This window comes from Oncorhynchus mykiss, chromosome 6, assembly GCF_057628025.1.
Source record: "Oncorhynchus mykiss isolate SJ-2025 chromosome 6, ASM5762802v1, whole genome shotgun sequence".
NCBI lineage: Eukaryota > Metazoa > Chordata > Actinopteri > Salmoniformes > Salmonidae > Oncorhynchus > Oncorhynchus mykiss.
This window is the reverse complement of record NC_143027.1, coordinates 49,740,620-49,765,078: the sequence shown is the minus strand read 5'-3', so window position 1 is coordinate 49,765,078 and position 24,459 is coordinate 49,740,620. Positions and strand designations below refer to the sequence as shown.

The window sequence follows — 24,459 nt, the reverse complement described above, 5'->3', positions numbered from 1 at the left end:
CACCCAGACCCCACCCCTATAGGTTCAGGTTTTGTGGCCGGAGACCGCACCTTGGTGGGGGGGGGGGGGGGGGGGTACTGTCACGCCCTGACCATAGTTTGCTTTGTATGTTTATATGTTTTGTTTGGTCAGGGTGTGATCTGAGTGGGCATTATATGTTGTATGTCTAGTTTGTCTGTTTCTGTGTTTGGCCTGATATGGTTCTCAATCAGAGGCAGGTGTTAGTCGTTGTCTCTGATTGGGAACCATATTTAGGTAGCCTGTTTTGTCGTTGTGGGTGATTGTCTGTGTGTAGTGTTTGTGTCAGCACGATTGTTCATTAGCTTCACGGTTGTCACGTTGTTGTTTTGTAGTGTTCAGTTTTTCCATTAAAATTACGAACACTTACCACGCTGCGTATTAGTCCTCCGATCCTTCTCGCTTCTCCTCGTCAGATGAGTATGTTTCTTTCTAAATCATGTCCAAACAATTGAATTGGCCACAGATGGACTCCAATTAAGTTGTATCAAAGGAAATTGGATGCACCTGAGCTCAACTTAGTGTCATAGCAAATACAAAAATATCAAATTTAAATAAGTATTTCATTTTCAATACATTTGCTAAAATTTCTAAAAACATGTTAAAGTAATGAAATACCAAGAAAATAATGTTTTTTTGTTAAGTTCTATAAATGTGCTGAGAATGTTCCAAAGCCAAGCAACTATCCTGCACCATTCTCAGAAAGTTGTGAGAAGGTTGTATGCAAAATAACCATAGGACAACCACGCTCTCACCAAGCTTTAAGAAATGCATGATTCTCAGAACGTTATGTGCTAGCTGGGGTGTATGACTTTAGATTAGAACACCACTCTAAGGGTTCCAACAACAAACAAAGTGTTGTTTTCATTCGCAAACATATGCCACATGTTTCCAATTGTCTGTCCTTCCTCCCAAGTGTGCACTTGTTCCTTTCATTTCAAGGAAATTACTGGTGTAAGAAACATGGTGGAAACTCTAGCCCATGCCTTCACCAATCCAATATTTTTAGGTTTGTGGGAAGTAGTGAACGAGTGTATTTATTATTGGGACGAAGGACACAGCCATAAAGGGGACACTTTTTTAAACCAGAAGCAAATACTCACTGACTGACATGTCTCCATATTCCACAGTAGTACACTGAACAAAAATACAAATGCAACATGTAAAGTGTTGGTCCCATGTTTCATGAGCAATTGCATTTTCTCGATGGCAATTTGAATGCACAAAAATACTGTGACGAGGTCGTGAGGCCCATTTTTGGAGGGGTATCTGTATTCCCTGTCGTGTGAAATCCATAGATTTAGGGGCTAATGCATTTATTTCAATTGACTGATTTCCTCATGTGAATTGTAACTCAGTAAAATCTTTGAAATTGCTGCATTTATATTTTTGTTCAATATAGTAATGACTTTGATGCCCCTCTCTACCTGAGACAGTGATTGACGATGGATGACAGTCTCTCCCATCACAGGCCTCAGAGGCTTTGTTGCACAGCATCAAAGCCTCGTCACAATATCTTCTCAGTCTGCGTCCCAAATGGCACCCTATTCCCTATATAGTGGAATACTTTTGGCCAGAGCCCATATCAGTAATAGGGTGCTATTTTAGGACACACTCTTAGTGGGCTGCTGCCCCTCCACAGCCACGCCTTCTGGAGGGATGTCAGCACTGCACTGCAGCAGACCCATGGGGAGGTTTTGATTCCCCTCCCTGTCAGCCCAGCTGATGGACAGGGAGTTTGCCTAAGGCTAAGCTACAGGCAAGGGGAGGAGGAGCAGTCGTCGCAGCCTTCAGCCACACCATTAAAGCCATCTGAATACTACCTGTCTGAACATTACACCACTCAACTTGACAAAATAGTTCTGTCATTTTCTCTCTTAAGATTACTTTAGCCCAACCCCTGCAAATGATACACATACAGGTTTTGGAGAGGTACGGGGGTCTGCCACACTGGGTGCCTGTTGTGGGGGGTTAAGTGCTTTGCTCAAGGGCACAAAAGCAGGCAATGTCATCTAGGATTTGATACCAGCAACCCTCCGTTTGCCAGCTCAATTCTCAACAGCTTTTTCCTCTCTGACCCGGGATTTGACCTGGCAATCCTCCAGCCGCTGGCTCACCTCTCTAACCACTAGGCTACCTGCCGCCTTAGGTTTGTTGTGTGAGGCAGGGCAGTGGTGACGGTAGAAGGCTAGAAGCAGGCGCACCATGGCGGATGTGAATTGGGCTTGTGCTTTACTAAAGTGTATATATTTCAATCGGAGTGTCTGGAATCTTACAAAGAAAGCTAACTGATAGATAGTAACAAAGTTTTTTCTGCAGAGAAAAGTCTTGGGTGGGCCGTCTGTAAAAAAGATAATGGATCTATATAATTGTAAATAAGATAATCTTGGAGAAGTAACAATGACCCAAATAAAAATGATGCATTCAGGAGTATTAGCTTTAAAACTGGAACATTTTCACTCTGCCCCATGGCAAAAATGTGTAGAATAGCAGGAAATTTGCTTTCAACTACAATTCAACCATTTCTACATCCATTTTTGGATGTATTGTAACGTAGGCGCTCGTAGTCGAGAATAGCGGAGGAGCCGGAGTAGACGTGACACATACAGTGCCTTACGAAAGTATTCGGCCCCCTTGAACTTTGCGACCTTTTGCCACATTTCAGGCTTCAAACATAAAGATATAAAACTGTATTTTTTTGTGAAGAATCAACAACAAGTGGGACACAATCATGAAGTGGAACGACATTTATTGGATATTTCAAACTTTTTTAACAAATCAAAAACTGAAAAATTGGGCGTGCAAAATTATTCAGCCCCTTTACTTTCAGTGCAGCAAACTCTCTCCAGAAGTTCAGTGAGGATCTCTGAATGATCCAATGTTGACCTAAATGACTAATGATGATAAATACAATCCACCTGTGTGCAATCAAGTCTCCGTATAAATGCACCTGCACTGTGATAGTCTCAGAGGTCCGTTAAAAGCGCAGAGAGCATCATGAAGAACAAGGAACACACCAGGCAGGTCCGAGATACTGTTGTGAAGAAGTTTAAAGCCGGATTTGGATACAAAAATATTTCCCAAGCTTTAAACATCCCAAAGAGCACTGTGCAAGCGATAATATTGAAATGGAAGGAGTATCAGACCACTGCAAATCTACCAAGACCTGGCCGTCCCTCTAAACTTTCAGCTCATACAAGGAGAAGACTGATCAGAGATGCAGCCAAGAGGCCCATGATCACTCTGGATGAACTGCAGAGATCTACAGCTGAGGTGGGAGACTCTGTCCATAGGACAACAATCAGTCGTATATTGCACAAATCTGGCCTTTATGGAAGAGTGGCAAGAAGAAAGCCATTTCTTAAAGATATCCATAAAAATTGTAGTTTAAAGTTTGCCACAAGCCACCTGGGAGACACATCAAACATGTGGAAGAAGGTGCTCTGGTCAGATGAAACCAAAATTGAACTTTTTGGCAACAATGCAAAACGTTATGTTTGGCGTAAAAGCAACACAGCTCATCACCCTGAACACACCATCCCCACTGTCAAACATGGTGGTGGCAGCATCATGGTTTGGGCCTGCTTTTCTTCAGCAGGGACAGGGAAGATGGTTAAAATTGATGGGAAGATGGATGGAGCCAAATACAGGACCATTCTGGAAGAACCTGATGGAGTCTGCAAAAGACCTGAGACTGGGACGGAGATTTGTCTTCCAACAAGACAATGATCCAAAACATAAAGCAAAATCTACAATGGAATGGTTCAAAAATAAACATATCCAGGTGTTAGAATGGCCAAGTCAAAGTCCAGACCTGAATCCAATCGAGAATCTGTGGAAAGAACTGAAAACTGCTGTTCACAAATGCTCTCCATCCAACCTCACTGAGCTCGAGCTGTTTTGCAAGGAGGAATGGGAAAAAATGTCAGTCTCTCGATGTGCAAAACTGATAGAGACATACCCCAAGCGACTTACAGCTGTAATCGCAGCAAAAGGTGGCGCTACAAAGTATTAACTTAAGGGGGCTGAAGAATTTTGCACGCCCAATTTTTCAGTGTTTGATTTGTTAAAAAAGTTTGAAATATCCAATAAATGTCGTTCCACTTCATGATTGTATCCCACTTGTTGTTGATTCTTCACAAAAAAATACAGTTTCATATCTTTATGTTTGAAGCCTGAAATGTGGCAAAAGGTCGCAAATTTCAAGGGGGCCGAATACTTTCACAAGGCACTGTATATTAGTGGTTGAGAGATGCCAAGATTGTATAAAGCTGTCATCAAGGCAAAGGGTAGCTACTTTGAAGAATCTCAAATATAAAATATATTTTGAGGTGTTTAGCAATTTTTGTGTTACTACTGGGTTGCACATTTTGGGGAATATTCAGAGGTGGAAGCTTTCTGTGGGGATTAACGGGAATATATGGGAATTAACGGAAATATTTGCAAATGTAATAGTAATACCATTTAAATCTAGATTTTTTTTGCATTGAATATATTTATCATATGGAGACAGAAACATAAATCTTATCATAAGTAGACATAATTACAAATTATTAAATCCTTCCAATAGAAATAAACATGTAAAAAATTGTTACGAATTTATCTTTAATTAAATGAATTGACTCTTCACATGGGATGATTTCACTGAACAACAAAAGAAAGGGAATATTGAATGATCCCCAATGATCCATCACATCTTCCAAAAATGTTTTCATTTGATAGTGTAGAAACTAAAGCTTTGTTTGCCTTTGTCTCAGGCTTCCATATCTTCTCCCTGGACCTCCTCATTGTCCACCTCTTGAACATCAGACTCTAAGGCCTCATCGTCACTGTCACTTTCCAAACTTGTTGAGGATGGCTCATTCCCAGGCTTAAAAAGCCTCAAATTTGCTCAGATGGCCACCAATTTCTCAACTATTGTATTGGTCAGCCTGTTGCGTGCATTGGTGTGTGTGTTCCCAAACAAGGACCAGTTACTCTCTGAGGCGGCTGATGTTGGTGGGATTTAGAGGATGATGGAGGCAACAGGGGAAAGAGCCTCAGATCCATGAAGTCCCTTCCACCGAGTGGCTGATGAGATATGTTGGCACGACTGCCATGTTGCATCTCCATCCCAAAGCCCTTGCTTGGAAGTGTATTTCTCCAGACTGCCAAGAACCATGCCCTCATCCAGGCCAAGGTGGAGATGACACCATAGGCCTTGTTGATCTCTGCACCAGACAGGATGCTCTTGCCAGCATACTTCGGGTCCAACATGAATGCTGCAGCGTGTATGGGCTTCAAGCAGAAGTCTTCACGCTTTTTGATGTATTTCAGAACTGCAGTTTCCTCTGCTTGGAGCAACAGTGAAGTGGGCAGGGCAGTACGGATTTATTATCTTACATCTGCAAGCAGAGTCTGAACAACAGACACTATGGCATTGTCTCCCTCAATCCATGCAATGGCTACTGCTGTAGGTTTCAGGAGTTTCAGGCTGCTTACCACTCTCTCCCAAAATACATCATCCAGGAGGATCCCCTTGATGGGACTGTCCACATTGGCAGACTGTGATATGGCCATTTCTTGGAGAGACTCCTTCCCCTCCAGGAGACCCAAATGGATGTTGCTGGGCAGCTTCAATGTGGTGTTCATATTCTTCTCACTTTGCTTGGTGAGGTAGATTGCCGCTATAACTTGATGACCCTTCACTTACCTAACCATTTCCTTGGCTCTCTTGTAGAGTGTAACCATTGTTTTCATTGCCATGATGTCCTTGAGGAGCAGATTCAATGCATGAGCAGCACAGCCAATGGGTGTGATGTGAGGTAGGACTCCTCCACTTTAGACCAAGCAGCCTTCATGTTCACAGCATTGTCTGTCACCAGTGCAAATACCTTCTGTAATTAATTATTCCTTGCCTACGCACATTCAACCACCCATCAGAGATGATTGCAATACAGTCTGCTTTTTCTATGATTTGCTAGACCTTCACTTGAACTAAGATGACGTGGTGTGGCCACAACAACATACAGGAACTCAAGTCCTTCTGTTCACCTGATTTAGAATTCCTCACAATCAAATGTCGACCGCATTATCTACCAAGGGAATTCTCTTCGATTATAATCACAGCCGTATATATTCCCCCCCAAGCAGACACATCGATGGCTCTGAACGAACTTTATTTGACTCTTTGCAAACTGGATTCCATATATCCTGTGGCTGCATTCATTGTAGCTGGGGATTTTAACAAGGCTAATCTAATTTTAACAAGGCTAATCTGAAAACAAGTAATTGTATCAGCATATCGATTGCGCAACCAGGGCTGAAAAAAACTTGGATCATTGCTATTCTAACATCCGCGACGCATATAAGGCCCTGCCCCGCTCTCCTTTCAGAAAAGCTGACCACGACTCCATTTTGTTGATCCCTGCCTACAGACAGAAACTAAAACAAGAAGCTCCCGCGCTGAGGTCTGTTCAACGCTGGTCCGACCAATCTGATTCCACACTCCAAGACTGCTTCCATCACGTGGACTGGGATATGTTTCGTATTGCATCAAACAACAACATTGACGAATACGCTGATTCGGTGAGCGAGTTCATTAGAACGTGCGTTGAAGATGTCGTTCCCATAGCAACGATTAAAACATTCCCAAACCAGAAACCGTGGATTGATGGCAGCATTCACGTGAAACTGAAAGCGCAAACCACTGCTTTTAATCAGGGCAAGGTGACCGGAAACATGACCGAATACAAACAGTGTAGCTATTCCCTCCGCAAGGCAATCAAACAAGCTAAGCGTCAGTATAGAGACAAAGTAGAATCTCAATTCAACGGCTCAGACACAAGAGGTATGTGGCAGGGTCTACAGTCAATCACGGATTACAAAGAGAAAACCAGCCCCGTCACGGACCAGGATGTCTTGCTCCCAGGCAGACTAAATAACTTTTTTGCACGCTTTGAGGACAATACAGTGCCACTGACACGGCCTGCAACCAAAACATGCGGACTCTCCTTCACTGCAGCCGACGTGAGGAAAACATTTAAACGTGTTAACCCTCGCAAGGCTGCAGGCCCAGACGGCATCCCCAGCCGCGCCCTCAGAGCATGCACAGACCAGCTGGCTGGTGTGTTTACGGACATATTCAATCAATCCCTATCCCAGTGCTGTTCCCACATGCTTCAAGAGGGCCACCATTGTTCCTGTTCCCAAGAAAGCTAAGGTAACTGAGCTAAACGACTACCGCCCCGTAGCACTCACTTCCGTCATCATGAAGTGCTTTGAGAGACTAGTCAAGGACCATATCACCTCCACCCTACCTGACACCCTAGACCCACTCCAATTTGCTTACCGCCCAAATAGGTCCACAGACGATGTAATCTCAACCACACTGCACACTGCCCTAACCCATCTGGACAAGAGGAATACCTATGTGAGAATGCTGTTCATCGACTACAGTTCGGCATTTAACACCATAGTGCCCTCCAAGCTCGTCATCAAGCTCGAGACCCTGGGTCTCGACCCCGCCCTGTGCAACTGGGTACTGGACTTCCTGACGGGCCGCCCCCAGGTGGTGAGGGTAGGCAACATCTCCACCCCGCTGATCCTCAACACTGCGGCCCCACAAGGGTGCGTTCTGAGCCCTCTCCTATACTCCCTGTTCACCCATGACTGTGTGGCCACGCACGCCTCCAACTCAATCATCAAGTTTGCGGACGACACAACAGTGGTAGGCTTGATTACCAACAACGACGAGACGGCCTACAGGGAGGAGGTGAGGGCCCTCGGAGTGTGGTGTCAGGAAAATAACCTCACACTCAACGTCAACAAAACTAAGGAGATGATTGTGGACTTCAGGAAACAGCAGAGGGAACACCCCCCTATCCACATCGATGGAACAGTAGTGGAGAGGGTAGTAAGTTTTAAGTTCCTCGGCGTACACATCACAGACAAACTGAATTGGTCCACCCACACAGACAGCATCGTGAAGAAGGCGCAGCAGCGCCTCTTCAACCTCAGGAGGCTGAATAAATTCGGCTTGTCACCAAAAGCACTCACAAACTTCTACAGATGCACAATCGAGAGCATCCTGTCGGGCTGTATCAACGCCTGGTTCACCACGCTATCATCCAGAAGGCGAGGTCAGTACAGGTGCATCAAAGCTGGGACCGAGAGACTGAAAAACGGCTTCTATCTCAAGGCCATCAGACTGTTAAACAGCCACCACTAACATTGAGTGGCTGCTGCCAACACACTGACTCAACTCCAGCCACTTTAATAATGGGAATTGATGGGAAATGATGTAAAATATATCACTAGCCACTTTAAACAATGCTACCTAATATAATGTTTACATACCCTACATTATTCATCTCATATGTATACGTATATACTGTACTCTATATCATCTACTGCATCTTTATGTAATACATGTATCACTAGCCACTTTAACTATGCCACTTTGTTTACATACTCATCTCATATGTATATACTGTACTCGATACCATCTACTGCATCTTGCCTATGCCGCTCTGAACCATCACTCATTCATATATCTTTATGTACATATTCTTTATCCCCTTACACTTGTGTCTATAAGGTAGTAGTTTTGAAATTGTTAGTTAGATTACTTGTTGGTTATTACTGCATTGTCGGAACTAGAAGCACAAGCATTTCGCTACACTCACATTAACATCTGCTAACCATGTGTATGTGACAAATAAAATAGATTTGATTTTGATGAACTCTGCATCCAGCATATGAGTAGATAAAGCATGTCTGGTTGGAGTGGTGTATGATGGGCATCATTCAGAAATATTTTTCAATACACATGGTGTATTGGTGAACCAGTTGCATACACAGCTCGAGCAAAACATTCATCAGCATTTCTCTGACTACGTTCCTCCATTAAGTCAAAACACTTCTGATTCCAGGAGGACCATGAGTTGTTGCTATCGATAAGGTGTCTGATTCATCATTTTCACCTTGAATAGAAGTAGAGGTTGCTTGTTCTGAGCACTGAGGGAACTTTATGCACTTGGCCAGATGATTCTGCATCTTTGTTGCATTCTTCACATATGATTTGGGACAGTATTTGCAAATGTACACAGCTTAGCTGTACTGAAATGTCTCCACACATCAGATAGTGTCCGTGGCAATTTCCTGTAAAGATTAGAAAAGAAATTGTAGCAAAAAAAACGAATACAATTCCATTTACAGATAAATAGTTAAGCAGTCAGATTAAACAACTCCTTTGTGAGATAAATGTTTTAAAATTAAACATTTATGGAAACAGGTGAATTAACACTCCTCAGTTAGCAGGCTCAAGCAAGCTAAAACCCACATGGTAGCAAAAATAACTAGCAGAAATTGTTAACAAGTTAGAAATTATTTTAACACACTTTGCTGTAGGCTACTATCTACTAGTTAACAAAAAAATTATGTATGTCATATAAAATATATTCACCCCACCCAGTATTGTTATCAAAACTTACCAGAAAGCATGTAGTCCTTGGCTCAGACAGTGTAGTAGTGTGGGCTCAATAGCATCTCATTAGTGTGCAAGATCTTGAGAATCAGCTGTACATGTGATGGAAGAATGCATGTGCATGCAGAGGGTTGCAATTCCATTGGATAGTTTAACCAAAATATGCCCCACGACCTAGAATTGCCTTATGTATATCCCACAAACAAAGGTTCACTGTTATAAGCTAACTTTTTTGATGAATTTAAGCCAAATTCCCAGAAGATTCCCTGAAAAATGTTGTAAATTTACCGGAAAGTTTCCGACCCTTTTCAACCCTAGTTACTACATGATTCCACATGTCTATTTCATAGTTTTGATGTCTTCACTATTATTCTACAATGTAGAAAATAATTTTAAAAACATTTAAAAAACCTGGAATGAGTAGGTGTGTCCAAACTTTTGACTGGTACTGTATACCCATTGCTTCCTGAAGAATATAACTTCTAAATGGCTCATGAGGTTTAGTTCAACTGTCGTACCCCATCAGAACCCAAAATATAAGCTTGTTTGATTCCAATATTTATAAACAATGTAATCAAACACTGTATAGCCTCAAAACATATTTAAAACTATAATTTTATGGATGGTCAGTCCTTGAATCCACACCTCTGTCTATGAATCTGAGAGGTGTTACATTTCTGCAGGCCCATCTCTCAGCTTTTTACCAAAACTGAGGTAGGGTGCTGCTTTGTTATTGTTTCAATTAAGGATTGTAGCTTTAAAACAGCAACATTTTGATCCTGTGTAAGAATTACACACGTGATCTTTTTTTTTAGGTCTCGACTCAGCCTCTCCATCCTGTGGTATTAGTTACCAACAATCCTCCCTCAGTGCCAGAATCAGCCATGTATGCTGTCTTTCCCCAGATCCTCTCTGATTTAGAAGCAGGTCTGCGTCCTAAATGGCACCCTATTCCCTTTGATCAGAGCCCAAGTAGTACACTATAACGGGAATAGGGTGCAATTTGGGACGCAGTCCAGGTCTATGATTGCAGATAGAGATTTAGAGGAGGCTATGTGTGTTTACTCTCCCGGGCTGTGTTTTCAGCTTGATAAGTAAATGAAAGGTTTCTGTAATGGCACCATTTATAATTAATCAACTTCTTATTTGCTCAAGTTAAACTGAGGGCATAGAAATGTTTAGAAAATGTCTTTGCGATTAAGTATTCATATGCTGTCGTTGAAATACCAAATGTGCTAAAACTGTTTCTTTGAATATTGATTATTGCGCTAATTAAGATGCGTCCTTTATTATGATCTGACTGGCTCCCTCTGCCTTAGCCATACGAAAATATGATGTTTGCCCTATGTACGCTTGTCATAAGTCAAATCAAATTGCATTTGTCACATGCACCGAATACAACAGGTAGACCTTACAGTGAAATGCTTACTTACAAGCCCTTAACCCACAATGCTTTAACAAGTTAAGAACAAAAATAGAAAATAAAAGTAACAAATAATTAAACAGCTGCAGTAAAATAACAAGCGAGGCTATATACAGAGGGTACCGGTACAGAGTCAATGTGCGGGGACACCAGTTAGTTGAGGTAATATGTACATGTAAGTAGAGTTAAAGTGACTCTGCATAGATTATAAACAGAGAGTAGCAGCAGCATAAAAGAGGGGTTTGGGTAACCCTTTGATTAGCTGTTCAGAAGTCTTATGGCTTGGGGGAAGAAGCTGTTAAGAAGCCTTTTGGACCTAGACTTGGCGCTCCGGCTTGCCGTGCGGTAGCAGAGAGAACAATCTATGACTAGGGTGGCTGGAGTCTTTGACAATGTTTAGGTCTTTCCTCTGACACTACCTGATTATATAGGTCCTGGATGACAGGAAGCTTGGCCCCAGTGAAGTACTGGGCCGTACGCGCTACCCTCTGTAGTGCCTTGCGGTCGGAGGCAGAGCAGTTGCCATACCAGGCAGTGACGCTCTCGATGGTGCAGCTGTAGAACCTTTTGAGGATCTGAGGACCCAAATCTTTTCTGTCTCCTGAGGAGGAATCGGCTTTGTCGTGCCCTCTTCATGACTGTCTTAGTGTGTTTGGACCATGATAGTTTGTTGATGATGTTGACACCAAGGAACTCGAAGCCTTCAACCTGTTCCACTACAGCCCCATCAATGAGAATGGGGGCGTGCTCGATCCTCTTTTTCTTGTAGTCCACAATCATCTCCTTTGTCTTGATCACGTTGAGGGAGAGGTTGTTGTCCTGGCACCACACGGCCAGGTCTCTGATATGCTGTCTCGTCGTTGTGTCATCGGCAAACTTGATGATGGTGTTGGAGTGGTGCCTGGCCATGCAGTCATGAGTGAATAGGGAGTACAGGAGGGGACTGAGCACGCGCCCCTGTGTTGAGGATCAGCGTGGTGGATGTGTTGTTTCCTACCCTCACCACCTGGGGGCGGCCCATCAGGAAGTCTAGGATCCAGTTTGCAGAGGGAGGTGTTTAGTATCGGGGTCCTTAGCTTATTGATGAGCTTTGAGGGCACTGGTGTTGAACGCTGAGCTGTAGTCAAAGAGGTGGGAAAGGGCAGTGTTGAGTGCAATAGAGATTGCATCATCTGTTGGGGGCGGTATGCAAATTGGAATGGGTCTAGGGTTTCTAGGATTTTGGTGTTGATGTGAGCCATGACCAACCTTTCAAAGCATTTCATGTCTACAGACGTGAGTGCACTATGTAGTATATATATTTTTTTGCATATTAGAGGCTTAGAGTGATTCGTTCCAATTAGCTTGTTGTTAATTGCAGTGTGTTAAACGCAAGGCCTATCATATTGACGAACAGTATTGTTGTGGTTCGACCCAAATGTAAACAGCTGTTCGCTTCCTCTTGAGTGTCACACTTCAAACAAATACTCCCCTGGAACCAGGGGAGGAAGGGAGGGAGGGAGCGAGCGTTAGAGAGAGAGACTCAATTTATTGATCACCTCCTTTAAAATCAGATTAGCCCGCTGGCTCGCTCTTTATTACTCCATGGGAGAGAATAGGGCTTTAAACAATCCCCAGCCAGCCCCAATGCGCTGGGATACCTCTGCATGTTAATAGCTGGCTTATTATACATGACAGTGCTAGTAAGCTAACAGAGTTATTGTTAAGCACAAGATATTTAGTTATTTGTATCCTACTTACAAATCATGTAGAGGTCTGTAATTTTTTTCATAGGTACACTTCAACTGTGAGAGACAGAATCTAAAACAAAAATCCAGAAAATCAGATTGTATGATTTTTAAGTAATTAATTTGCATTTTATTGCATGACATAAGTATTTGATACATCAGAAAAGCAGAACCTAATATTTGGTACAGAAACCTTTGTTTGCAATTACAGAGATCATACGTTTCCTGTAGTTCTTGACCAGGTTTGCACACACTGCAGCAGGGATTTTGGCCCACTCCTCCATACAGACCTTCTCCAGATCCTTCAGGTTTCGGGGCTGTCGCTGGGCAATACAGACTTTCAGCTCCCTCCAAAGATTTTCTATTGGGTTCAGGTCTGGAGACTGGCTAGGCCACTCCAGGTCCTTGAGATGCTTCTTACGGAGCCACTCCTTAGTTGCCCTGGCTGTGTGTTTCGAGACGTTGTCATGCTGGAAGACCCAGCCACGACCCATCTTCAATGCTCTTACTGAGGGAAGGAGGTTGTTGGCCAAGATCTCGTGATACATGTCCCCATCCATCCTCCCCTCAATACGGTGCAGTCGTCCTGTCCCCTTTGCAGAAAAGCATCCCCAAATAATGATGTTTCCACCTCCATGCTTTATGGTTGGGATGGTGTTTTGGGGGTTGTACTCATCCTTCTTCTTCCTCCAAACACAGCGAGTGGAGTTTAGACCAAAAAGCTCTATTTTTTGTCTCATCAGACCACATGACCTTCTCCCATTCCTCCTCTGGATCATCCAGAGGGTCATTGGCAAACTTCAGACGGGCCTGGTCATGCGCTGGCTTGAGCAGGGGGACCTTGCGTGCGCTGCAGGATTTTAATCCATGACGGCGTAGTGTGTTACTAATGGTTTTCTTTGAGACTGTGGTCCCAGCTCTCTTCAGGTCATTGACCAGGTCCTGCCGTGTAGTTCTGGGCTGATCCCTCACCTTTCTCATGATCATTGATGCCCCACGAGGTGAGATCTTGCATGGAGCCCCAGACCGAGGGTGATTGACCGTCATCTTGAACTTCTTCCATTTTCTAATAATTGCTCCAACAGTTGTTGCCTTCTCACCAAGCTGCTTGCCTATTGTCCTGTAGCCCATCCCAGCCTTGTGCAGGGCTACAATTTTATCCCTGATGTCCTTACACAGCTCTCTGGTCTTGGCCATTGTGGAGAGGTTAGAGTCTGTTTGATTGAGTGTGTGGATAGGTGTCTTTTATACAGGTAAAGAGTTCAAACAGGTGCAGTTAATACAGGTAATGAGAAAGAAAAACTAACAGGTCTGTGAGAGCCAGAATTCTTACTGGTTGGTAGGTGATCAAATACTTATGTCATGCAATAAAATGCAAATTAATTACTTAAAAATCATACAATGTGATTTTCTGGATTTTTGTTTTAGATTCCATCTCTCACAGTTGAAGTGTACCTATGATAAAAATTACAGACCTCTACATGCTTTGTAAGTAGGAAAACCTGCCAAATTGTCAGTGTATCAAATACTTGTTCTCCCCACTGTATATAGTGCAAAGTACACACACTGAAGGTGTGCTATAATGACATACCTGGACCACCTCTTGAGTTCATGTAAATCATGTGTTAAAATAGGTGAAAAGGAGAACTGGATTGCCACTTTAATGCTGTGGTTGTTGTCTCCTCCCACAGTTCTGACGTACATTCTCTCGCGGCACTGTTCTGTGGCCCCTCACACCCCCAGGGTCCTCCTATTTGGGCCCCCTGGCTCAGGCAAGAGTCTGCAGGCGAAACTTATCTCTCAGAAATACAACATTGTCAATCGTAAGTTTTCACCCAGAACAGTCCTTCACTGTCCCTCTCAATGTGTTCCCCATATTATTGCCTTTACCTGGCTCTATAGAATAGTAATTGATTGAATTTGTACTATGGGTATGGCGTTAAATTCAAAATTGGCTTTAGAAGTACTTCTTATGATACAACTTTTTGATGTTATTTTGACATAAAGTATATTTTGCCATGTTCTCTTTAGTAGCCACAGAAACTGACAGAATGTGGTTATATTAAGTGCAGTTTTCCTCACTCCCAGTTTGCAAACCAGAGAAATGATTTAATACTGTAGATTTATGCCTGAAGTGCTGGAGAATAGAGCCAAAATTAAAATTGTAGCCTCACTGTCCAAATACATATGGCGAGGACTGTATGTACAGTATATGATATATATTTGTTTAGACACAAACATGATTAAAATGTTATGTTTTGACATGGAGTCTTATGTCACTGCCATTTTTTTGCACAGACTTTCATTTTCCATCCTCCATCTCTCCTTGTTTACTGTGTATGGCTGCATCCCAAATGCAAGCTATTCCTATTTAGTGCACTACTTTTGACCAAGACCGCTCTAGGGAATAGGGTGCCGTTTGGGACGCAGCCTACAGGAGCTGTCATTTTTCCTATTCTGTTTATTCCCTGTCTGAAAGGTTACATTGTGTATTCTGTTTATTTCAACATGAATGTCTCCCCTTTCTTGTCCCGACTCTCCGCTTCCCTTGTAGTTTGCTGCGGTGAGCTTCTGGAGGCGGTTTCTGCAGACGCGACCAATATGGGAGAACTCATTAAACCTTACTTGGAATCTGGACAACAAGGTACACAGCTAGTCATACAAGAGGGTGCACTCATACTCACATGCTCACACACACCTTTGTGGCCATACAATTTACCTGGTTCCTCCTTCAATTAGTTGCTTTTAGCATCAGAGCCTGCATGTAAACAGTGTTACAGGGGGGAGTAAAAATGGAGACCCTGTATCCCTGCCCATGCAAAAGTAATGAACAGCTCTGGAATGGCTAGAGTCGTTTGCCCAAAATAATTAGATTAGCTCGGGCTACTCATCATCAGACAATTCTCTGATGTGAATAATAACTAAGGAGACATTCTCTTGTACTACATTTCCAAATAGTTCGAATCAGGTTTTGATCTGGGTTGTGTGTCTCATCTTGATTGGAAAAATATACATATTTCAGTCAGTTTTTATTTATTTAATTGTTTTGCTACTTTGGAATAACATCTTGTGGAAAAGAATATTAGACATGATATAAGGCGGTTGCCATTTAGCTGGGGCTACTGCTCCACTCTAGAGGGTGTATGTAGCTGCCAAAGCGTGCCAATCACTGCAGTGCCCAGGGCTTGTGTCTGGGCCACTCGCCTTGAGCAACTTTTTATTAATTGAATTAACATCCCCCGGGGAGTGGGCTCCATGCAGATGTGTCGAGATTGTGCCGCCAATGCATACTGAGTTCAAGCCTAATGAAGGCCTTGACTCGCACACTTATCCCTCACGCGCGCACACACACAAACACACATTTGCACATACACATGCATAGGCTACACAAACATACACACACACACACACACAGGCTTAATCTGGGTCTGGGAAAATGACCCATAGAGTCCATTTGCAACTATTTACGACCAGAAGAACCACTGCTGGCCACAGTGGGAACCAACTCACATTCTTACTGTTACCAATGTACATATTGGAGTGGAGAATATGCATGGAATATGTTAATTGTTGTGTTCAACTTCTTGTATTTTGTTGAACTGGGCTTTATGTTATCCAGTGAGAGAAGGCGGCTTTTGCTATTTGAAGACATCTCTTTCTCCCTAACCCTCCCTACATCACTCTCCCTCTCTGTGACAGTGAGAATTGCAGGGAAAGGAGCTTGCTTAAGTAATTTACAAGTTGATTAATAGACTCACTGGGGTATAATTAGGGTATGGAGAGATTGTGGCTAGTGTAACCAGTACAGTGCTTTAGGGATTTGGAGAGCCACATTAAGGAAGTAGAAAATAGGAAATGGTGTTATGGAGGAGTGGATGGAAAGGAGGGAGTGGAAACGAAGGGAGAAGAAGAAACCTTTTCAGGCTGCCTGATGTTTGAAGACGTTTCTGCAGGAGGGAGAAGCTCAGATTGTTTGTTGTGGAAATTGGACATTTCAATTCATCAACTTACATTTTTCCCAGGCTTCTTCATGGTCCCCTTGGGTTTTGCTCTTATTTTTTCTCAAAGAATATAATTATATTTGTATTACCTACCCCCCTTTTCATTTTCTGCTATTTTCTCTCTACCTTTCACACATACTTTCCTTCTCCCATCTCCACCCACTGTTTTTCTTCTCTTGTTAAAAGCCACTTATTCACCTTACTTTTGGAATGCCATCATCATCAACATAAATAAATAATAATTAAACTTATGCTGCCTGTCATGCTGCAGCTAGCTGATTTCAGAGTAAAAGGTGTGTGGAGTGTCTTCACAAGAAATGTAAACAGGAATTTGTCTGATTCCAACTTAATTATTTTGTTGCCGGATACATTCCTCCTTGGTTCATTCCTCCTTGATTTAGAAGAAAATGCATGTAGTGATAAAATCCTGTCTCTGAAGATATAGCCTACACTTAATAGGCATGTTTATTTTTGGAAACAAGACAGATTTCTGGCTCAAGGTGCAATAAGTGTGGTGGAAAAAACAAGACCAAATAGAAAGTACAGAGGGGGATAAATTATACCAGACAAGTTAACATAAAGGTTGATATCCATTTGTTTGGGGGGGGGGGGGATTTGCACCACAAGCCTTGTCAGAAATGAAGAGCACATGTATAAGAATCCTCTGGACCCAATCTGCTGATATGATCATAAAGCCAGGAATTAGACTAATCAATGAAATGTTCTATTTCTAAATGAAAAGATTATTAAAGAGTAGGCTATAGTGAAATTCCTGAAGAATCCACAAAAACAGAAGTAATGAGAGAAATATGTTCATCGTGAATACGTCCGTAGAAAACACAAATTGATAGAACCATTGCTTATACTGTATCTATCACATCTTACACCAATCCAGGCATGTCAGAACAGGGATCTCTCTGTCAGATGTCTGATCAGGAAGGATGCATTCTTAAAGTCTTCTTAAGAATTCTGAAAGAACAAGACCAGAGTCTCTAAGGGAGTGTGTTATGTGTGTCCCTGTGTTTCCTTAGTGCCTGATAGTATGGTGCTGCAGATCCTGACAGAGCGTCTCAGCAGGCTGGACTGTACCACACGAGGCTGGGTGCTGCATGGCTTCCCCAGAGACCTGGAGCAGGCAGAGAAACTCCAGGAGTCCAACTTCATCCCCAGCAGGTAGGCCTATTTACCTCTAGCTCTGGTCCAGGGTGTTAATGCCTGTTCCTCTACTAACGCCTCGAGTTGCATAGGCCACACGATGGAACCCGTGCTAATTTACCTCTAGATCCCCTAGAGCAGTGGTTCCCAAACTTTTTATAGTCCCGTACCCCTTCAAACATTCCACCTCCAACTGTGTACCAGGGTCAGCGCACTCTCAAATGTTGTTTTTTTACCATCATTGTAAGCCTGCCACACCCACACTATAAGAATGAGTGTGAGTTTTTGTCACAACCCAACTCGTGGGAAGCGACAAATTGCTCTTATAGGACCAGGGCACAAATAATAATCATCAATAATTTGGCTCTTTATTTAGCCATCTTACATATAAAACTTTATTTGGTCATCTAAAATTGTGAATAACTCACCACAGGTTAATGAGAAGGGTGTACTTGAAAGGATGCACATAACTCTGCAATGTTGGAAGGTATTGGAGAGAGTCTCCGTCTTAAATAATTTTCCACACACAGTCTGTGTGCCTGTATTTAGTAATTCTGTGTGCCTGTCACTAGCAATTCATGCTAGTGAGGGCCGAGAATCCACTCTCACATAGGTACATGGTTGCAAAGGGCATTAGTGTCTTAACAGCACGATTTGCCAAGGCAGGATACTCTGAGCGCAGCCCAATCTAGAAATCCGGCAGTGGCTTCTGATTAAATTACATTTTCACAGAACCGCTTGTTGCAATTTCAATGAGGCTCTCTTGTTCAGATAGGTGGACTGGAGGCAGGGCATGAAAGGGATAATGAATCCAGTTGATTGTGTCATCCGTTTCGGAAAGTTCCTACGTAATTGCGCACCCAACTCACTCAGGTGCTTCGCTATATCACATTTGACATTGTCCGTAAGCTTGAGTTCATTTGCACACAAAAATATCATACATCGATGAAAATGATGAAAAGACCTGTGTTAATGCAAACAGAGAAGAGCTCCAACTTCTTAATCATAGCCTCAATTTTGTCTCGCACATCCTAGATTCAGATCATTCAGGTGAGAAAAACATCAGCCAGATAGGCCAGTCGTGTGAGAAACTCATCATCATGCAAGCGGTCAGACAAGTGAAAATTATGGTCAGTAAAGAAAACTTTAAGCTCCTCTCTCAACAAAAAAAAAAACATGTCAATACTGCGCACTTCTGTATGTTGTAAAATCGTTACATGGTCGCTGCCCATACCATTGCATAGTGCAGAAATACATGAGAGTTCAGGGGCCTTGCTTTAACAAAGTTAACCATTTTCACTATTATGTCTAAAATGTCTTTCAAGCGGTCAGGCATTCCTTTGGCAGCAAGAGCCTCTCGGTGGATGCTGCAGTGCACCCAAGTGGCGTCGGGAGCAACTGCTTGCACACGTGTTACTACTCCACTATGTCTCCCTGTCATGGGCGCCATCAGTACAGATACCAACACATCTTGACCACCAAAGTCCATTTGATGTCACAAAGCTGTCCAGTACTTTAAAAATATCCTCTCCTGTTGTCCTGGTTTGCAGATTGACCCCCCATAGACGTAACAGACATATAACAGGATCTGTGCCATGCCTGCCACGTATGTTGACTCATCCAGCTGTAATGCATAGAATTCACTGGCTTGTATGCGAAGCAGGAATTGTTTAAACAAAACATGCCAATTTGAAAATAAGCCACGGCAGTTTTTTGAGAATTAAGACGACTTTCAAGTAGTAAGACATTTATAAAATCAACAGATAACATCAAAAGAAGGGGCTAGAAGCGTCGTATATGGTGAGCTACTGAGTGGCCAGGACAGGCAAGCCCCATATTATTGTGGAGGACTTAGGTCCAATGTCCCTGTCTGTTGTTCGGTGCTTTCCCGCCTAAGGGGTCAGTAGCTCTTCGGCTGCATCAGATTCACAAATGTCAGTGTCCATGCTAGCTGGGCTAACAACAAATGTAGAATTACTGATGTTAGCATTGGATGTGCTCGTGAAAGCAGAACAACTTGTGTCGTCGACAGGTGCATGTGTAGTACTGCTGGTAGTAGCAGCAGTACTACACAGTGGAACTACCAGTAGAACTGGTAAGTGTTTCTATGGATGCGGGACTTACTTTTTTTTAACCATTCATCCATTTTCAAGCAAACGGAATGAGCAGCAGCTACATTTGGCTGCATATGGACCGTTAGTGGATTTCCCGCGAGAGAGTAACGGTTAATGTGATTGGATGTTAATTATTTGACGAGGCTACCTGCATTTGACTTTGTTGTTATTTCGCTGAACATTAGATGGTTTCATTTTATTTTTGGCAGTGAAATGAGGCTACTCAGGCGAGAAAAAAACTCACCCAAATGTATAGCCCCATTGGAAAATATAAATGGACTGTTTGAAAATGTGACTTTTTTTTCTCCTTTTAAATATATATAGATATTTTTTAAATATTTTTTTATGTGAATCACATTTTTAGTAGTTGCTCAGTAATGTCTCCTGCTTCTCAATTCTGTGTAAAGAGATTAGTTTATATAGCTAGTAGGTTCCAGTTTAATTCATGTTTTGGTTCAAAACCACTTCACTTCATTACATGACAGTCAGGCTACATTTAGGGCTCCCCACTGGTGCAGCGATCTAAGAGGCGTCACTACAGTTCCTGGTTCGAATCCAGGCTGCATCACATCTGGCCGTGATTGGGAGTCCCATAGGGCGGCGCACATTTGGCCCAGCGTCGTCCGGATTTGGCCGGGGTAAGCCGTCATTATATAAAATAATTTGTTCTTAACTGACTTGCCTAGTTAAATAAAGGTTCAATTTAAAAAATTATCAATTAAATAAATCAATTACATGTTTGCCTGGTGGAACCAGCCTGTTACCTGTGTTCACCATTATTTTTTACTGAAATAGAATGGTGAATGCAGCGACCTTACAAAAAAAACACATGAAAAAAATCATAACTTTTTTTACAATGAATTTGTTCTCGCATTTCGAAATGATTTCCTTGCAATATTTTGTTTTGCTCTCAATACCTTTGGGTTTATGTTTTGCTTTCAATATAATTATTTTTGTTTGCGACTTCAAAAGTTTTACTTGATATTGATGGCACAAAAGTAACTCACTCACTAGAGGCTAACACCATATAATAACACTATTACTCTAATAAAGGTGTTTGAAGAGGCAATCCTTAATTGAAACCTTAAACAGTTTCAGTAAAAAGCTGAGGGATGGGGCTGGAGAAATGCAACCACTCATATCCATAGACTACGCTATGGATGCAAGGATTGACCATCCATGATATCCAAACTATAGTTTTAAACATGTTTTTAGACTACAATGGTTGTTTACATTTATTTTGTTTACAAAGATTGGAGTTAAACAAGTTTGACTTATAACCCGCAATCGGGGTGGGCGGGTTTAGGGTCATGAAATATTGTGTGGATGAAGGGCGGGTTGAATAAATAGAAAATCCATAAATGTATAATTCTTGTGAAATGTATATCTGTAGGCTACAATTAGGTTTTTCTTTCATTCTTTTTAGGCTATTTCGCATAAGTGCATAAGCTATAAGCCTATAAGCTTTAGGGCCTAAAGGAAAAAACACATTAATATCAATATGATATCTTCAGAGACGGGCTTTTATGGCTATATGCATTTTCTTCTAAATCAAGGAGGAATGTATCCGGCTACAAAATATTTAATTTGGAATCAGACAAAGTCATGTTTATATTTCTTGAAGGCACTCCACACACCTTCCACTCGGAAATCAGCTAGCTGCAGCATGACAGACAGCGTAAGTTAATTGTTTTTGGTGATGATGGCATTACAAAAGAAAGGTGAAGCAGTGTCTTTTAACAAGAGAAGAAAAAACAGTGGGTGGAGGTGGGAGTAGAAAAGTGTGTGAAATTTAGAGCGAAATAAGCAGAAAATGAAAAGGGGGAGGTAATAAAAAATTGCCTACCAAATTGTTGGAAATTATATCTACATTAAGCACCCAAAAAATATCCTGCAGTCCCTGTCAAAAAATTGTTCCACCTTCTCTGACTGCAGCCTACACCGAATTTTTGTATGTTTGAGAGATAGGGTCCGGTGTGGGCCTCCAGATTTGCACTTTATCACACAGGTCAGGTGGTTGCAGATGGGTTATTAGCAATTGCGAACGGGTGCGTGTGAACAAACAGCGTCAATAATCAATGGTTACATATTAATTAATAGGTCCAAAAATGGATGTAGCAACTAAGGATTGCCCCTTTAATAAATCCTGTTAAACTCTGAGTGGTTTAAGGATTGCCCCGTCACAACCTACCGGTTTGGTTTTGGTTGTTGGTCAGTAACTGTTTGTTCGTTCCCATTTCTGTTTGAGTGACACTGTGGTTTTCTTGCTGGGGAACGTAACAAAACCAAGAAAAACAGTGGTGTAAAGCTGGCCACCATTTGACTCTGGAGCAGTGAAAACGCATTCTGTAGAGTGATGAATCACCCTTAACCATCTGGCAGTCCGACGGACAAATCTGGGTTTGGTGGATGCCAGGAGAACGCTACCTGCCCCAATGCAGTGCCAACTGTAAAGTTTGGTGGAGTAGGAATAATGTTCTTGGGCAGTTTCTCATGGTTCGGGCTGGACCCCTTAGTTCCAGTGAATGGAAATCTACAGCATACAATGACATTCTATATGATTCTATGCTTCCAACTTTGTGGCCACAATTTAGGAAAGGCCCTTTCCTATTTCAGCATGACAATGCCCCTGTGCTCAAACGAGGTCCATACAGAAATTATTTGTCGAGATCGGTGTGGAAGAACTTAACTGGCCTGCACGATTACAGCCTCGAGTCTTCTTGAGTATGATGTTACAAGCTTGACACACCTGTATTTGGGTGGAGTGCTGCGGAGATGGTTGTCCTTCTGGAAGGTTCTCCTATCTCCACAGAGGAACTCTGTTAGAGTGACCATCAGGTTCTTGGTCATTCCCCGACTAAGGCCCTTCTCCCCCGATTGCTCAATTTGTCCGGGTGACCAGTTCTAGGAAGAGTCTTGGTGGATCCAACACGGTGGCCTCCATCCAAGAATGATGGAGGCCTCCGTGTTCTTGGGGACCTTCAGTGCTGCAGAAATGTCTTGGTACCCTTCCCCAGATCTGTGCCTCAACACAATCCAGTCTCGGACCATTCCTTCCACGTCATGGCTTGGTTTTTGCTCTGACATGCACTGCCAACTGTGGGACTTTATAAAGACAGCTGTGCGTCTTTCCAAATCATGTCCAATCAATTGAATTTACCACCGGTGGACTCCAATCAAGTTGTAGAAACATCTCAAGGATGATAAACAGGATGCATCTGAGCTCAATTTCGAGTCTCATAGCAAACGGTCTGAATAGTAAATAAGGTATCTGGTTTTTATTTGTAATAAATTTGCAAAAATTTCAAAGACCTGTTTTTGCTTTGTCATTATGGGGCATTGCGTGTATTCAAAAAATATTGAATACATTTTATAATAAGGCTGTAATGTAGCAAAATGTGGAAAAATTAAAGGGGTCTGAATACTTTCCAAATGCACTGTACGTACCTCTGGATGCAGATCACCCGCCACGGAGACTCCAGTTACTCCAAAGTACTCTATCCAACCCCCTCGGATCTGATGGCACTCTCTGGCTGTGTACCAAATGGCACCCTATTCCCATGATATACAGTGCACTACTTTTGTAGGCACTGGTCAAAAGTAGTGCAATAAATAGGGAATAGGGTGTCATTTGGAATGCCAACTCTCTCTGTGGGTAGTGTGGGTATGTACCAAGTGGAAATTAAATGAGGTCATTATGAGTGTAAAGATTTTGCTAGTGGCGTATTGTGGACTGGCCCAGTTGAGGGCTCACAGGTCAGTGCTCCGTTGGTAGCTTGGTCCTAAACCTGTTTGTGCTGTCATGTCAACTCCTTGTCATTCCTCATGACAATTCTAGGCTATTCTTCACTCATTGTCATGACACTTCGACTATTCCTCCACCCAGGCTATTCGGTTGACACAGAGCCAGGGATGGTCATATTTCCTCCAAGGGGTACTCCTCTTTATCTAACCATGCCAGAAACAGAGGAACTATGCTGTTGGAAATGCTGTGGAATTGAATCCTTATTGTTGCCTGTACAGGTGTACAGATCCTTTCTGTGTCCACGAAGGATTCTATATCATTCCTTCCCCAGTGTAATCTCACTGGGCAGAAACTGGTTGAACTACCTTTGTTTTGTTTCTTTATTTACTAGCATTACGAAGGAAAGAAATTCCTCAAATTAACTTTTAACAAGACACACCTGTTAATTGAAATACATTTCAGGTGGCTACCTCATGAAGCTGGTTGAGAGAATTCCAGGATTGTGGTCTCCTGTAACCTGACCTGATCAGGACAGTCATGACAGTGGTAACCGGGTGGTCCTGTTTGAATTCACCCTCTTAGACACTTCTACTCATCCGTAGCATAGATTGTTTTAAGGTTCCTTTGTCTTCCCTTTGTGTCCTTCAACCTCATGTTGCGTTTTGGGGTTACAACTAATCGGACCTTGGCTGCAGCTCATGAAATGGGTGTCTGGGTCTGATATGTTAAATCTTAATTGTTTTATACCTTCGGGTCAGAAATGTGCGTTTCCGCCTTTAGTGCAAGTTCTCTGGGCGTAACTCGTTACGA

The 24,459-nt window shown here is 42.5% G+C and overlaps 1 protein-coding gene across 2 annotated transcripts in view; it reads left to right on the top strand.

Moving 5' to 3' along the window:
* Positions 1-24,459, top strand: part of ak8 (adenylate kinase 8) — a 66,492-nt gene that overhangs the window by 33,835 nt on the left and 8,198 nt on the right. For both annotated transcript variants that reach the window (XM_021606700.3, XM_021606701.3), the window contains 3 exons: positions 14,326-14,457; positions 15,189-15,278; positions 17,667-17,808. In XM_021606700.3, coding sequence (XP_021462375.3) covers positions 14,326-14,457; positions 15,189-15,278; positions 17,667-17,808 — 364 coding nt within the window. The remainder of the gene's footprint in view (positions 1-14,325; positions 14,458-15,188; positions 15,279-17,666; positions 17,809-24,459) is intronic.